The sequence below is a fragment of the Trachinotus anak genome, unplaced genomic scaffold (assembly GCF_046630095.1).
Source record: "Trachinotus anak isolate AG129_WGS33_773 ecotype Australia unplaced genomic scaffold, CSIRO_AGI_Tana_v1 ptg000019l, whole genome shotgun sequence".
NCBI classification, from domain to species: Eukaryota; Metazoa; Chordata; class Actinopteri; order Carangiformes; family Carangidae; genus Trachinotus; species Trachinotus anak.
The window spans coordinates 14872788-14887575 of record NW_027273870.1 but is presented as its reverse complement, the minus strand read 5'-3'; the positions used below and the strand labels follow the sequence as shown (position 1 = coordinate 14887575).

Genomic DNA, 14788 nt, shown 5'->3' with positions numbered 1-14788 from the left:
CGTTTTACTTCCCCATGCCATCAAAAAATATATAATATTTAAACATTTGCAGTTTAATTCCCCTGACTCTGCTTATGCTTTCGATGTGCCCTGGTGTCCATGTTTTACTATGACTGCACCAGTTTTTACCAAGTAAAATCCTGTGAGCTTCAGCATGTGTCTATTGATCCACTGTGGTCGATCGACAGTAACAAACATAACATGAGAAGTGAGAGGCTGTCAACCTGCAGGTCACAGTGAGAACCCTCCAGATCTGTAATTTCCACATACTACATACTGAATACAGGCTAGGAGATGATCATGTTGGTAGATCTACTTTAGAGTTGTACTCCACCATGGGCATCTTCTACATGAATGAATAAGATGTACTCACCTGCAGACTGGTCTCGGTGTCTGTCTGTAGGTTTCAGACTGTCGATCTCTGTGTCAACACAACCAAAAACCAAAACACAACATAAGACCGTTGGAGACCTGAACTACACTGGACCCAGAACATGTTTAATCCTGATCTGAGTCTGAACTACAGTGTTAGTAGCTGGCTCTGTGACCTCAGCTGTACGCTACATGCGTCTTATGTCTGTTCACAGCAGTCACTCCTGCAGCCTGTAGCTTGTTGCCTCAGCAACGGGACCTGTGGTCATACTAAGCTTTTCTCCAGGGTGTAGTTTGTTCTGCCTGGATCTCAAAGGTTGACTTTCACTGGGAGAATCCACATTAATAAATCTCCTGAGACACATGTCCCGTCTTTACTTCTGTGATTACCTGTTATCATGATGTTAAAGGTCATGCGTTTCTTTGTTTCTTTGTGTACACTTTGAAGTGACCACATCACAGGGAGGAGGTGTGTGTGTGTGAGTGAGAGAAGTCTAGAAGATTCTGATTGTTGCAGATTAAAGTGCAAAATAATCTATAAATCTGAGTGTTACTGAGAGGATCAATATTTCGCACTGAACTGGTGTGGTCCTGTAGAGTTCTGCAGATCTGAGTGCTACAACCTGGACATTAGTTATCGTGTCATCACTTCCTGTTCCCTGGTCCTTCAGTCTCATGTTTTTGGTTGATGACTGAAATATGGTCTGTGTTAACACAAGCTCAGGACATTTTCAGGTTTTATTCTCTGACATAAAATCTGTCAGTAAATACCCCAGTCCTTTCTTGAAACTTTTCCGTCTGTTTAAAAAAAACCGCACAAGTGTCTAAATGAGACTTCAGAGTTTGTCTGGGACGTTAAAAGTCATAAGTCTGAACATGAAAACTGATCTACTCACCAGTCCACCTTTAGAGCCTCGTTGGGTTTATTCTCATTCTCTAACAAACTGTTACTAACTTTATAAGAAGAAAGGTTTTTGTAGAAGAGGTCAGAGCTAAATGAAACTACAAGTTGAAGTTTAGTGGTGGTGATGTTGAAGTCATGTGATTGTGGTGTAGTAGCGGACCAACCCGGACTCCTTAGTTATTGTCCTTGGTGACGTTAACAAAGGTAACCTCAACCACGAACTGCCCGAATACAGACAGTTTGTTAATTGCCCGACCAGAGAGGGGAACACTCTGGACCACTGTTACACCACAATCAGTGGTGCTCATCACGCCGTCCCCCGGGCTTCACTGGGCCACTCTGACCATGTGATGGTCCACCTGATTCCCACATACAGAAACTAAAACTGTGTAGACCTGTCGTGAGGACATCGAAGCAGTGGAGCAGTGAAGCCATAGAGGATCTGCGGGCATGTTTGGTCTGCACTGACTGGGAGGTGTTCAGGACTGCTTCCAACAGTCTGGATGAGTTCACAGAGGCTGTGACGTCATACATCAGCTTCTGTGAGGACTGCTGTATCCCATCACGCACCAGGGTGAGTTATAACAATGACAAACCCTGGTTCACAGCTAAGCTCAGTCAGCTCAGGAGGCAAAAGGAGGAAGCTTTCAGGAGTGGGGACAGGGACAAGTTTAAAGAGTCCAAGTACAGGTTTAGCAAAGCGGTGAGAGAAGCTAAACGACTGTACTCTGAGAAACTTCAGCTCCAGTTCTCAGCCAATGACTCTGCTTCTGTCTGGAAAGGGCTCAGACAGATCACTAACTACAAACCTAAACCCCCCCACTCCATTAACGACTTCCGCCTGGCCAACGATCTGAATGAGTTCTACTGCCGCTTTGAAAGACAATGGGACAGGCCTGACACCAACCCCCGCGAGTCCAGCCACCACCTCCAGACCACCAGCTTCTCCTCCCCCACTTCAGCAGGGGCCCTGGCACCTCCACAACTAGCCACATCAGAACCCCCCTCCTCCCCCACCAAAGGAACGTCTCTCTCTATCCTGGAGAGAGATGTCAACAGGCTTTTTAAGAAGCAGAACCCCCGCAAAGCAGCCGGTCCTGACTCTGTCTCTCCATCATCCCTGAAGCACTGTGCTGATCAGCTGTCTCCAGTGTTCACAGACATCTTCAACACCTCACTGGAGACCTGCCACGTGCCAGCCTGCTTCAAATCCTCCACCATCATCCCTGTCCCCAAAAAACCAAGGCTCACAGGACTAAATGACTACAGACCCATTGCCCTGACCTCTGTGGTCATGAAATCATTTGAGCGCCTTGTCCTGTCCCACCTCAAATCCATCACTGACCCACTCCTGGACCCCCTGCAGTTCGCCTACAGAGCCAACAGGTCTGTAGACGACGCCGTCAACATGGCTCTCCACTTCATCCTCCAGCACCTGGACTCCTCAGGGACCTATGCCAGGATCCTGTTTGTGGACTTCAGCTCTGCCTTCAACACCATCATCCCGGCTGTGCTGCAGGACAAGCTCTCCCAGCTGAGCGTGCCTGACTCCACCTGCAGGTGGATCACCGACTTCCTGTCTGACAGGAGGCAGCACGTGAAGCTAGGAAAGCACGTGTCTGACTCCCAGACCATCAGCACTGGATCCCCGCAAGGCTGCGTTCTTTCTCCTCTGCTCTTCTCCCTGTACACCAACACCTGCACCTCCAGCCATCAGTCTGTCAAGCTCCTGAAGTTTGCAGACGACACCACTCTCATTGGACTCATCTCTGATGGCGATGAGTCTGCCTACAGGTGGGAGACTGAGCGTCTGGTGACCTGGTGCAGGCAGAACAACCTAGAGCTAAACGCTCTGAAGACAGTGGAGATGATTGTGGACTTCAGGAAGAGCCCAGCCCCACCCACCCCCATCTCCCTGTGCGACTCCCCCGTGGCCACCGTGGAGCATTTCCACTTCTTGGGAACCACCATCACACAGGATCTCAAATGGGAGCTGAACATCAGCTCCCTCATCAAGAAAGCCCAGCAGAGGATGTACTTCTTGAGGCAGCTGAAGAAGTTCAACCTGCCAAGGACTATGATGGTGAACTTCTACACCTCCATCATTGAGTCCATCCTCACCTCCTCCGTCACCATCTGGTACGCTGCTGCCACTGAGAAGGACAAAAGCAGACTGCAGCATATCATCCACTCTGCTGAGAAGGTGATTGGCTGCAATCTACCATCCCTCCAGGACCTGTACGGCTCAAGGACCCCGAGGCGTGCAGGGAAGATTGTAGCTGACTCCTCCCACCCTGGACACAAACTCTTTGTGACACTCCCCTGTGGCAGGAGGCTGCGGTCCTTCAGGACCAAAACCTCTCGCCACAAAAACAGCTTCTTCATGTCTGCTATCAGCCTTATCAACAAGGCTAGAGAGCCCCACTGTCACCGATCCCCCCGATCCCCCTGATCCTCCCTGCCCCCCTATAGAGCTACTGCTCATTCCCATCACATGCAGAGTGTAAATATCTATACAGATTATATTCATATGTTTTTTACATTGTCTATATTTTTTGCACTACATTCCCCATGTCTTTATCATTGTTGCAAATATCCCACATCTTTGTTGTATATTTTTTTAATCTTAATTTTATTCTAATCTTATTCTAATTTTTTACTTGTAAATTCTACCTCTTATTTTACCCTAAGTCTATTTATGTTACTGTTTGCACCAACCACCAGCACAAATTCCTTGTATGTGGAAACATACTTGGTAATAAAACTGATTCTGATTCTGATTCTGATTCTAAAGACAATGGAGAAATCCTGTTAGCTGTTTGTGGAGGGAACAAGGTGATGATGAGACCTCACGTCTTTGTCAGCGAGTGACTTTCTTTGGCTCTGTCAAGAGCTTATTTACGGTTGTTGTTGAAGGTACATGCTCACAAGGGCCTTGCACCAGTGAACAGATAAGGAAGCACAGGTGGTTTCTCTGGCGTATGCATCAGTCTGACACAATTAAAGTTCAGAAGACTAATCGCACCCCACTTTGTACAACTGGCTAAAGAAATTCCGCCCGAACAGGGACTTGAACCCTGGACCCTCAGATTAAAAGTCTGATGCTCTACCGACTGAGCTATCCGGGCTCTGCACATGCGTGTTTACGCCCTCTTTTCATAGAGACGTCCCAATATGGACTCAAGGTGCGGTTACACAGTGGATTTCTGTAGTGATGTACTGGATTCATGTATAACGCCTGGTGACACGGCAAATAGCAGGAGCAGCAGAGAATAAGATGACTCATACAGGTGATTAATCTAATGTTAGCGCTGGATAAACACGCTAACACGCGAGCTAATATGCTCAGTGTGTTGTGTAACTGTGTGTGTTTAGTTAAAAATCTCCCGAGGTATTTGTCCACCAGCAGTTTCCCGCGATCCAGAACACAAATAGCACTTAGGTTGTTTTTCAGAGTAAAAGCAGCATCACAACACACTTGGCTATACGAGGCTACGCAGAGCTACTTCAGGTGACCCTTACACAGAAGGCTACAGAAGACAGCAACTTCTTTTAGCACAGAGGCTAACTAGCTAGCCGAGAAAGTGCGATATACCGTCATTTGAACATTTCAGCGTTTTAAAACGTACGGGGGCCGACTCGTAACTCTTCTCGTGGACATTTCTACAGATCACAGTTTATTCATAGGTCCACACGTTGTACATACGGACATTATTACACAATATTTGCACAAGGTGCGTCGCTGGGCACCTCACCCGAGGGACACCTCCCCTGATCCGCGATGTCAGCGGCATCATCTACAACCTCCAGGAGAGGGAGCCCCCGAGCTAAAACATCCATACAGATAATCCTGGCAATTACAGCAAGTGGAATCACAAAACTCTGTGACATACACATGACGTTTGCTGTTTAAATGTTGTTAGTGCAACCTTTATCAACAATAACACAGCAGCAAACAACTATTTTCTATGTAAAGATAGAGAAGAGTAATGGCATCCTGAGCAGAGGACGAAACCGGGCCGGATTATCCAATGAGCATTATGGGCACGGGCCCAAGCCAGCAGTTTGAGGAAGATTTTTTGTTGTTTTTTTTCTTTAAATTTCAGATAATGAAACCCTGATATTTTTTACCTAAATAAAATGACATAATTGGTCAAGCGCAAGTGTGGAAACCATGCTAACAACCCGCCCCGCCCCTACGCCACTGTCTTTAAAGCAGGACCAGTGGACTGATTCAGTTTCCCGAGACTGGATCATACTGTATATTCACCATCCGCAGGTAATATTTTTTGCTTTGCTTGCATGCTTTTTTCAACAAAGAAAAATCTATTTGTGTTCGGAAACAGCCCGAACGTGTGCGTGGCCATGAGAAAAGCACGGAGCCTGTAGTTGCATGTTAGCATGACCGTCACTGGGAGCGGGACTAACAAACAGATGAAACCAAAGGCAGACTGGTGATGGGGAGCACCAGTTCAAACCCCGGTTTGCCGGTTGACCATCCAAACATCAAGAAAGTTTCAGAAGTGCTTACTGGCTCCATCAGTGTCTTTACCGGCTCTGTCAGTGTGGCCACTTTTGCCTGATACTGGTAGTCTTGTGTCACATCTAGATTATGTTATACAATAACATTCTGGTCTTGGATCTTGTCCAGTTTGTCTAAATGTTTCTGCCACTTCAGCTTCGCAGTAACAGTCCTTGACCTTGACCTTTGACCACCAAAATCTAAGCAGTTCATCCACGAGTCCAAATTAATGTTTGTGCCAAATTAGAAGAACTTCCCTCAAGGTGTTACTGAGATATCACGAGAATGAGAATGAGACGGACGACCTGAGAACTTAATGTCCCCAGTCTGACTGTCTCCAGTCTGATTGTCCCCAGTCTGACTGTCACTGGTCTGACTGTCCCCGGTCTGACTGTCGCTGGTCTGACTGTCCCCAGTGTGGAGGAATAATTAAATCAGAGAGAACATGTATGAATATTTAATACTAATGTTACATGTTTCCACATAACAATATCTCTGCAGTTAATGTTAATATGTGTTCATGATGGATAAAACAGAAGAATGAGTTAACGTAGTGTGTGTGTGGGAATTCACTGTTCATGCAGCGAATGAAACTACAAACACTGTTGCGCATCTGTGAACACTCAGCCCTGTCACAGAGATGAGACAGGAATAAGATCACACCTGTGTCACATATTGATTGATTGATTGATTGATTGATTGATTACCAATAGTCCGCCCGTTGGTCAATGTCTATGATCTCCTGTGTAAGCAGACTAACAGTGTTATCAGCAGCGGAGTAAGTGGTTAGGGAGGTTGACCTGTTCGTGACTGAGTTAATTGTTACTTTTACAATTAGTCACCTACTTTATAATTAGCCCGCCAACGGGATCACTGTAAGTGATCCACGTCTTAAGCATTAAAACTTACACACAATAGAAAGAATATGTACATACCCGAAATGTAGCTAAACGTCATGCGCCGGGATCCTTTCTTGGTAGCTCTACCGATTGTGATTGATCAAATCGTGGGAGGCGCAACCATATGATTGGTTTTCGTAATTCTTGGTAGGGTTCGTGGCACCTGATTGGTCAAATCTTGGTAGAATTTCTGGTGGCGAAAAGCACCACTAATCAGAAGATCGGGGGTTCGATCCCCGTTTCCTCCAGTCCTGGATATTGAACCCCACGATTCGTAACTGGCCGCCCCATTAATGTATGTATGTGTGAATGGATGAGTGTAGCATGTACCGTGAAGCGCTGTGAGTGGTCTCTATGATAAGAAAGGCGAGTATTAAGTGCAGACCATTCACCATATAAAGGATGAATAAGGAGTATAAATACATGTCACTGCTGTTTGGACCATGACCTTCACTTGTACTGAGTCGCATAAAATGTTTTACTATGAGTTCAAACGTAATTCTGTCAGTAGTAGTTTGACAATTACCGCTGTCATGCCCGGTCTTTTATTTTGAAGGCTCACACGGCCAAACAGGAAGTGTTATCGTATTTTTGTGCACTGCTTTGAAACTGCTGGGACAAATAAGATGGCTGCCGAGGATGTGCAGCGTCTAGCATAGACTGTATATATATATAGAGAGAGAAATATAAAAAGAACATCAGCTCTTTACCAAATTCTGGCGATATTACCGTCTGCAGGACCGATATCCTACGTACGAGTAAACAGATACAAGCGGAAGAGAGCAGCCCAGACAAGAGGATTGTCTTTTGGCGCCTCCTGCAGTAAAGACCGCAACGCTGTTAACATTACCCTAGACCTTTCAGTGCAAAAGTGACAAACAACATCACCATCCCGAACAGAAAGAAGCTATTAGTGCTTCAATAATAATTTCAGAGACTATATCATAACTTCATACCATCACACAACGTCACAGTTTATGATCTGAAATCCAGCCGCGTTCAACAGGTGGCTCCGTGGCGCAATGGATAGCGCATTGGACTTCTAGTAAAGTACTTGAGAAGTGATTCAAAGGTTGTGGGTTCGAGTCCCACCGGAGTCGCATTTTTGTCCAGTTCCCAGTGTGAAAACATGAACACGTAAGATCTATGAGTCCGTGTCCAGTGCACACCAATAACCCAATGTTTTTATTTAATTCATGTTTTAGTAGCCCTCCCTCTGTTATCTGGTGTGATTTCATACATCAAATGACAGATAACATGAAGAGGAGAGCTACAAATGGCTTACACTATCGCTTCAATATAAATGCTGAAATGAGAACTGAAGTGAGGTATTATTCAATTCATAAATATTTTAACTAACATAAATACAGAAAATGACAAATTAAATGTATTTATTACAAATCTACTTGTGTTAATTTCTGTATTTCAGTGTCTGTATCTCACTGGTCTCACTGTGAGGCAGAACTGATTCAGTCTCCTTCCTCACATACATACTGACAGAAATAAATAACTATTCATACACATGTTATGTTGTTGTAGACTTTTATTGCTTTGATGTTGTGACCAACGTTCATTTAGTTATTCATTTAATTATGCATATACTATTCATTTATGTATTTATTTAAGCATTTGTTCATGTCTACCATTTATTTATGTATATATTGATGTATACATTATTCAGTAATTCTTATAAATCTTCAGTCCTCCAAACTTCAGTCAAAAATGACAACTTTTAGCTCTACAAGATGTTCGTTTGGGGATGAGGAGAAAGTGTTAAATAATGAAATTACTGCAGACTCTTCTCAGTGTGACGTAGCAGGTTCAGACGGAGGCAGAAGGTATTGACTTTACTCCAACCACTAGATGGGGGTTAGTGACAGGGTCAGTCTGATAATGTGCGGCTACTTAGTCATGCTGAAGAAGAGTAGTAAAGCGACATAAGAGAGGAGTCAGCGAGGGAGCACGGACAGTCTGAATCAGTGACTGATCGGGTGGTGACTATGGCACAGCTGAGGACATCGCTGGTCTTTCTTCTTCACCTGGCTGCATGTGTTGCTGTAAGTGCCTCTCAGTACATCACCATACACCCTGTGAGTTCCATTTATTTGTGCGTGAGCAGGTTTAAGTTACAGGAACCAGTTGTAATGTTACAGTGATGTCTGTGAACAGGTCAGGGACTGTTCGGTAAAAAGTAGTTCTGATTAATTTTCGTGTTTCAACAATTAACAACAGTCAGACAGGTGAGGACTGAGACTCTGGGTCTGATGGTTGTTTCTGTCTCATCTGCTTTTCATAGTTAGTCTGTTTGTGTTGAGTGTCTCCTGGCTCACCTGTCACCTGGCTCAGCCGTCTTGATCATATTAAATATTAAAAACAGTATCAGTGGAAGAAAACTTTCTTTTCTTTCTGGTTTAAGCTAAAACCAGCAGGACTGTCTACCGTCTCTGTGTTGTGATCGTGTATGCTCTTCTCTTTGATAACAGTCCTTCATTGTGATGAAACACAGTAAAAATCGTGACGTTTTACAGTGACACAAAGTCACGTTTTTTTTCCAGCTGTAAAACGCTGGTTCTTTAGCCAAGCTGAAAGCTTCAGACTGGTTCTGACAGGCTGTTCCTGGTCAACCTGGACCGACCCATTTGGTCTTCCTGTCTCTGTCCAGGCCCCAGTGCCCTGTGAAGAGAAGGTGGTCCGTCTGGAAGCAGAGGTCCAGGCCTTGATGAAGGTGATCAAAGACCAGCACCACTACATCCAGGAGCTCCACAGCAGCCAGGCTCAGCAGCTGGAGCACATCCCCAACTCACACCTGGGCCCTGAGAACCTGTACAAAGGTGGGGAGAGATGTCCATGTCTGAGCATCAGTGTGTGTCTATGTGTTTGTGTGTTTGTTAGCTGTCCTCCCTGCCCAGCCACTTCACACTGAGTCAGTTGTGTTTAGCAGCTTCACCATCTGCCCTCAGTGTTAAAGGTATTGGACGTTTCCTGTATGATCAGTGGATCATCTGTTTCAAAGACCTGACAACAGTCACGGATTACTCTCAGCAGCTATTTTTTTCCCAGCTCTGCTCAGACTGACCTTGTTGAGTCTGCAGGAGTTCAACACAGAGCTCTGATAAAACCAGCAGCAGATTTAAACCAAGGCCAGTTTTACTGTGTGTCGTCTGTGTGAGTAGTATTCATGTTCTTCATGTGTTTCACACAAACTGGATGGAGAAGATTGACACATACAAGTTTTTATCAGCAGTTACAACCTGGTAGATAAGCCACACCTTTTCAGCTGTCGTGATGCTTCACAATAAAAACTACACAGATAAATGTGTATGTGTGTGTGTGTGTGTGCGTGCAGACTGTTCCCAGGTGTTTGCAGATGGTAATGTAGCCAGTGGTCTCTATGTGATCCGTCCAGACGGCTCTCCCACTGCTCTTACTGTCTACTGTGACATGAACAATGGAGGAGGATGGACCGTCTTCCAGAGGAGGAGAGATGGCAAGGAGAGCTTCGACAGGTGTGTGTGCTGTGTGTGTTTTACACAGAAACATAGTGTGAAGAAAATTGGCTGTACAAACAGAGGTGTGTGGTCACTTTGCAGAGCGTGGGTGGAGTACAAACATGGATTTGGAGACTTGTTTTCCCCTGATGGAGAATTCTGGCTGGGCAACGATCCTCTACACCACCTCACGTCCCAGGGTGTGTATACCTGTATGTGTGTGTGTGTGTGTGTGTGTGTGTTACACAGTGGTTGTGTGTGTAACTCTGTGTCTTCTAGGAACCTACGACCTGCGTATTGACATGGAGGACTTTGAGGGGAATCAGCGCTACGCAGAGTACAAGAACTTCAAAGTGGACGATGAAAAGGTAAAACAGTCAGATATGTTGCTTCATGGGAGTTCAAACACAGCTGATTAATTCAGTGAGACCTTAAACAAGAGCATAATGATTTCAGAGGATAAAATGAGTGAATGTCTGGTATGTGATCCTCTCTCTTTTCCTCTCCTCTCTTCATCTCTCTTCTCCTCTCCTCTCCTCTCCCTCTCTCTCTCTCTGACCTCGTCCTCTCCTCCTTTCCCACAACTCTCAGGGATTATTTAGACTATGGCTTTATTTCAAATCTGCAGCTGTGTCTCCTCTCCTACTCCGCACTGCTCCTTCTCCTCATCCTCCATCATCTCTCACTTCCTCATCATCCCTCTCTCTACCTCCATTATCCCTCTTTCTTTCTCCATCGTCCCTCTCTCACCATCTTGTGATTGTTTCTGATGTTTCCTGTGACGAAATTAAAAGTTTGTCCCTCATTGAGAGTGATGATGATGATGATGTCAGTGATGTCATCCCCTCCAGGACCAGTACCAGTTGCATGTGGGAGAGTACACTGGGAATGCAGGGGACGCCATGGCTGATGCTCACAGTCCCTGGACCGGACAAGGTCTGGGATCCAGCGGGGTCAAGTTCAGCACCTTTGATCGGCTGAATGACGACCCTGAGAGCGAGGACGGCCACTGTGTCAGACTCAGCAAGTCAGGCTGGTGGTTCAGCAGGTAACAGACCGTCTGCAGCTTTGCTCAGGCGTTTTTTATTCCTGCTCTCATCACTTCTTCCTCACAGGTGTGACTCAGGGAACCTGAACGGTCACTACTACAAAGGGCCGTACAAAGCCATGACCGACGACGGGGTGGTGTGGTACACCTGGCACGGTTGGTGGTACTCCATCAAATCTGTGGTGATGATGGTACGCGCAGCTGATCTCGAGCAACCACCACCGCCATCACCTCATTAACGGGATGACTGGACAGCTAAGCGACAGGCAGTGATCATTCTCAAGCTGATTGGCTGAAAGAAACATTTGATGTCACCTTCCTGTTTCTTACCCGTTTGACTTCACATCCATTAAAAAACAAACTGTGCCATCAGTGTGATGTGAAAAGGTGTTTCCTTTTCATTCATGTAAGATGTGAAATAAAAGAACGCTGCTTTAATCATGTGTCATATTTATTCTGTCCAACGGAAAACAGAACACTGAGGCATTCTGGGTAAATCTGAGGTCTGAGGACAAACAACAGATGAAGCATAAAACAGGACCAGTGTCTGTCAGAGAGACTGCCCCCCCACACCTGATAAAAACCAGCACCGCAGGAAATGTACAGCCCCACACACACACACACACACACACACACACACACACACACAGAGGGACTGGAGATGAAAAGTTTAACGATACACAACAATAACACTATGCCATGTGCTGGGTCAGGTGGACTGTGGTGAATGCTAGACTGGATCAGTTGGGGGGGCACTCTGTGATTGGTGGATACAGTTGGGGGAGGGGGGAGGGACCTGACCCAACTGATCCAACATAACAACAACCTGAGTCTGTTATCAAATCGATGTAAATTTGGCTGCACGCTCCTACACCTGGGAGGACAGGTATCTGCTCATCAAGTCACTTGTTTCCGATTGGGCACAAGGTGGTTGTCAGGGGTGGGGGGGTTGTATCCCCCTGTTTGGGAAAAAGAAAATGGGGAGGGGGTGAAGATGACCAACACCCTCAAAAACACCAGGTGAGCTCCTCAGCTGAGCTCCTCAGGTGAACACTGAAGGACACAACATTCCTCCTCCTCAGCAGCAGATTTTTGATTGAGCTTCGCTCTTTGGGAAAAAACATCTTTAAACAAAAGAGTCCATGAAAATCCAGCAGGGAGCAGATGTCTTTTTTATCACGTGTGAACCCAAACAGCTGTGACCCACATCCAGCACCAGGTCCAGGTTCTCCTGTCTCACAGCTGTTCAGGGGGAGGAACATGGAGAACAGGATGATCTGAGACTGAACAACAGGACAGACAGAGGCTCTATGTACACACCCTGAGGTTTGCTGTGAACCAGGCGTTTGGTACAGACTGATGGAGCGAGGCCCCTCCCACGCTCAGACTGAAGTGCATCAGTGCCACTCCTAAGTCTTTTCACTTTCAAAATAGATAGTCTTTTAACATACAAGTTTGTTATGTGATTCATATCCAACAGCACTGAAGTCTGAGGTCTGTCTCCGTGTTTAGATCTTCATCAGTCCAAGGCTGAAAAAGGTGATGGGAAGGGGAGGGGGGGCATTTCCTGTGGGGTTATCTGGGCGATAAGGGTGCAGTTGTAGGGAAGGAGGCAGAGTTCCTTGGGGAGTTGAAGGGTGAGGTGGGTGAGAGGCGGCGGGGACTCGCCAGCAGGTCTCCATTGTGCAGCTTCCACAGCAGCTCCTCGTTCTCCATGGACAGACGCTTGTTGACCTTTGACTCTTTCTGCAGCGTCTGCTGGAGGATGGCCTGCTCACTGGACAGCTGCCTGGAGGGGGAGACAGAGAGCTGGTCAGTAAATATAATATATGTGTATATAATAACAGTATAACAGTAGATTAATAAGAGTATAATAACAACAGTAAAATAACTGCAGTATTATAACAGCAGCGATGAGCCAGAACATCAACATGTTGACAGGCCTTGTAGCTGCTGTGATCCCATAACTCAGTGGTTTCAGATTATTGCTTAATGATTATTGTTCAGATTATTGAGTCTTCTCATTCAGGCCTCACAGTGATCTTCATCCTTCATCATGATGATGATGGGATGACTTCCGTCTCAAACATTATGAGTTACAGGAAGTGATTAGATGAACCCACATGAATGCGTGACTGATGGACCCCTAGTTCACTGTGTGAGGGCTAAATGTCAATACTATACTACGACACTAACACCTGAAAACACACATCACATGACCAGTCATGTACACTGAGCATGTGTGAGCCAGTGTAAACAGGAAGCAGATTGTCTCCTCTGCAGTTGATTAGTTACAGTAAATCAGCTGTAGAGCTGTAGAGTTAAAATACAGATTTTAACTGAACAACAGCTTCTAGCAAAGACAGCAAGGTCAGTAACACTTTATTCATGTTGTAGTTGAGGCTGATAAGACCCAATCAGGAGGTGAGGCAGGTGTCTGTCATTTTTTCTTTCCCTCCACACTTCACTCCACACACACGCACACACACACACACACACGCACACACACACACACACAGCAGCAGCACATACTTGGAGAGAGCAGCATGTTTGTCCATTCTGGCCTTGTAGTCCTCGTTCTCCTGCTGGACCCTATTCAGACACTCCTCCAGTTTCACATTAGTCTCCGCCTGCAACACAAACACACATACAAACACATAGTCACACACGCAGTCACACACACAGTTTGAGGTAATCTCCTATAATTGTCTGAAGCATTTTTTCGCCAAAACAATACAAACAATGAAAAATTATACAATTTTCAATATCAATATCAGAGAAACAGAAACATGAGCATGTGAACATTTGTGGACCGCTTGTTCTCATGTGGTGGAGGCAGACTGACTCTTACCAGTTTGTCCATCTCCATCAGCTTCTTCTCCTTCTGGTGCAGCTGGTTGTTCTTGATCTCAAGCACCACCTTCAGACTTTCCAGCTCCTGCTCCAGGTACACTGTGTGTGAGTCCTTCTGCACAAACACACCAACAAACACAGGTCAGAGCAGGCGACAAGAAACATGAACGCTCTCTGCAGCACTGCAGCTCTGCAGCTCTGCAGCTCTCTGCAACTCTTAAAGCTTTAAGATAAAGATTTTCTGACTGTGAAACCGGTTCAGACAAACACTGAGCTTCCCCTCACGATAGACTCACTGCTGGATGAACTTCTCTGAATACGTACATGTTAAGTTCATGTTTGATGGTTTAACCTGAGACATCAGTGGAGACATCTGCCTGATGTCTTGAAAGCAGATTTAACCTGACCCCCCAATGTAATGACTCCTGTCAAGAGGAATTAAACTGGACAGTGTACTCTTTGTTTGTCTCCCTGTCTTTGCTTGTGCTTTGTTTGTGTTGTGTTACCAGATTCTTGTCAGACAGTATCCTCTTCCTCCTCTCCTCCTCGGCCTGCAGCTTCTCATTCAGAGCCACCTTCTCTGCTGACAGCTCAGATATTTTCTCCTGATCAGAGGGAGACACACACACAGAGGTCAGAGGTCATGAATGAGGAAACACAGAAACAGTAGCAGATCAAACTGAGGTCAGTCCACCTGGACTG

At 45.7% G+C, this 14788-nt stretch overlaps 2 protein-coding genes and 2 non-coding genes across 8 annotated transcripts in view; 2 read left to right on the top strand and 2 right to left on the bottom strand.

The window, feature by feature from the left end:
* Window positions 1-4331: 4331 nt before the first annotated feature.
* Window positions 4332-4404, bottom strand: trnak-uuu (transfer RNA lysine (anticodon UUU)). Its single transcript has one exon. It is a non-coding gene; the product is annotated as a tRNA-Lys (tRNA).
* Window positions 4405-4420: 16 nt separating this feature from the next.
* On the top strand, window positions 4421-11668 carry LOC139637153 (fibrinogen-like protein 1). Of its 3 annotated transcripts, none has more exons than XM_071505734.1 (7): window positions 4421-4566; window positions 9360-9528; window positions 10044-10203; window positions 10288-10385; window positions 10465-10553; window positions 11037-11233; window positions 11301-11665. In XM_071505734.1, the coding sequence occupies exons 2-7, from the start codon at window positions 9417-9419 to the stop codon at window positions 11470-11472; spliced, it is 828 nt and encodes a 275-aa protein (XP_071361835.1). In that variant the 5' UTR covers window positions 4421-4566; window positions 9360-9416; the 3' UTR covers window positions 11473-11665. The 3 variants fall into 3 exon arrangements, with proteins under 3 accessions (XP_071361835.1, XP_071361833.1, XP_071361834.1); XM_071505732.1 differs by lacking the exon at window positions 4421-4566 and adding an exon at window positions 4588-5555 and having other exon boundaries at window positions 11301-11668; XM_071505733.1 differs by lacking the exon at window positions 4421-4566 and adding an exon at window positions 5562-8754 and having other exon boundaries at window positions 11301-11667.
* On the top strand, window positions 7706-7797 carry trnar-ucu (transfer RNA arginine (anticodon UCU)). Its single transcript is given in 2 exon segments — window positions 7706-7742; window positions 7762-7797. It is a non-coding gene; the product is annotated as a tRNA-Arg (tRNA).
* Window positions 11667-14788, bottom strand: part of LOC139637152 (microtubule-associated tumor suppressor 1 homolog) — a 44901-nt gene continuing 41779 nt past the window's right edge. For all 3 annotated transcript variants that reach the window (XM_071505729.1, XM_071505731.1, XM_071505730.1), the window contains 4 exons: window positions 14593-14691; window positions 14085-14201; window positions 13766-13863; window positions 11667-13022 (listed from right to left, as the gene is read on the bottom strand). In XM_071505729.1, the coding sequence (XP_071361830.1) occupies window positions 12809-13022; window positions 13766-13863; window positions 14085-14201; window positions 14593-14691 (528 nt within the window). In that variant the 3' untranslated portion in view covers window positions 11667-12808. The remainder of the gene's footprint in view (window positions 13023-13765; window positions 13864-14084; window positions 14202-14592; window positions 14692-14788) is intronic.

Coding starts and splice junctions, on each gene's coding strand:
- LOC139637153 (XM_071505732.1), top strand. CDS start 5,451: ATGCTAACAACCCGCCCCGCCCCTACGCCACTGTCTTTAAAGCAGGAC. Junction 5,556..9,359: donor TGTATATTCACCATCCGCAG/GTAATATTTTTT, acceptor GTCTCTGTCCAG/GCCCCAGTGCCCTGTGAAGA. Junction 9,529..10,043: donor CCCTGAGAACCTGTACAAAG/GTGGGGAGAGAT, acceptor GTGTGCGTGCAG/ACTGTTCCCAGGTGTTTGCA.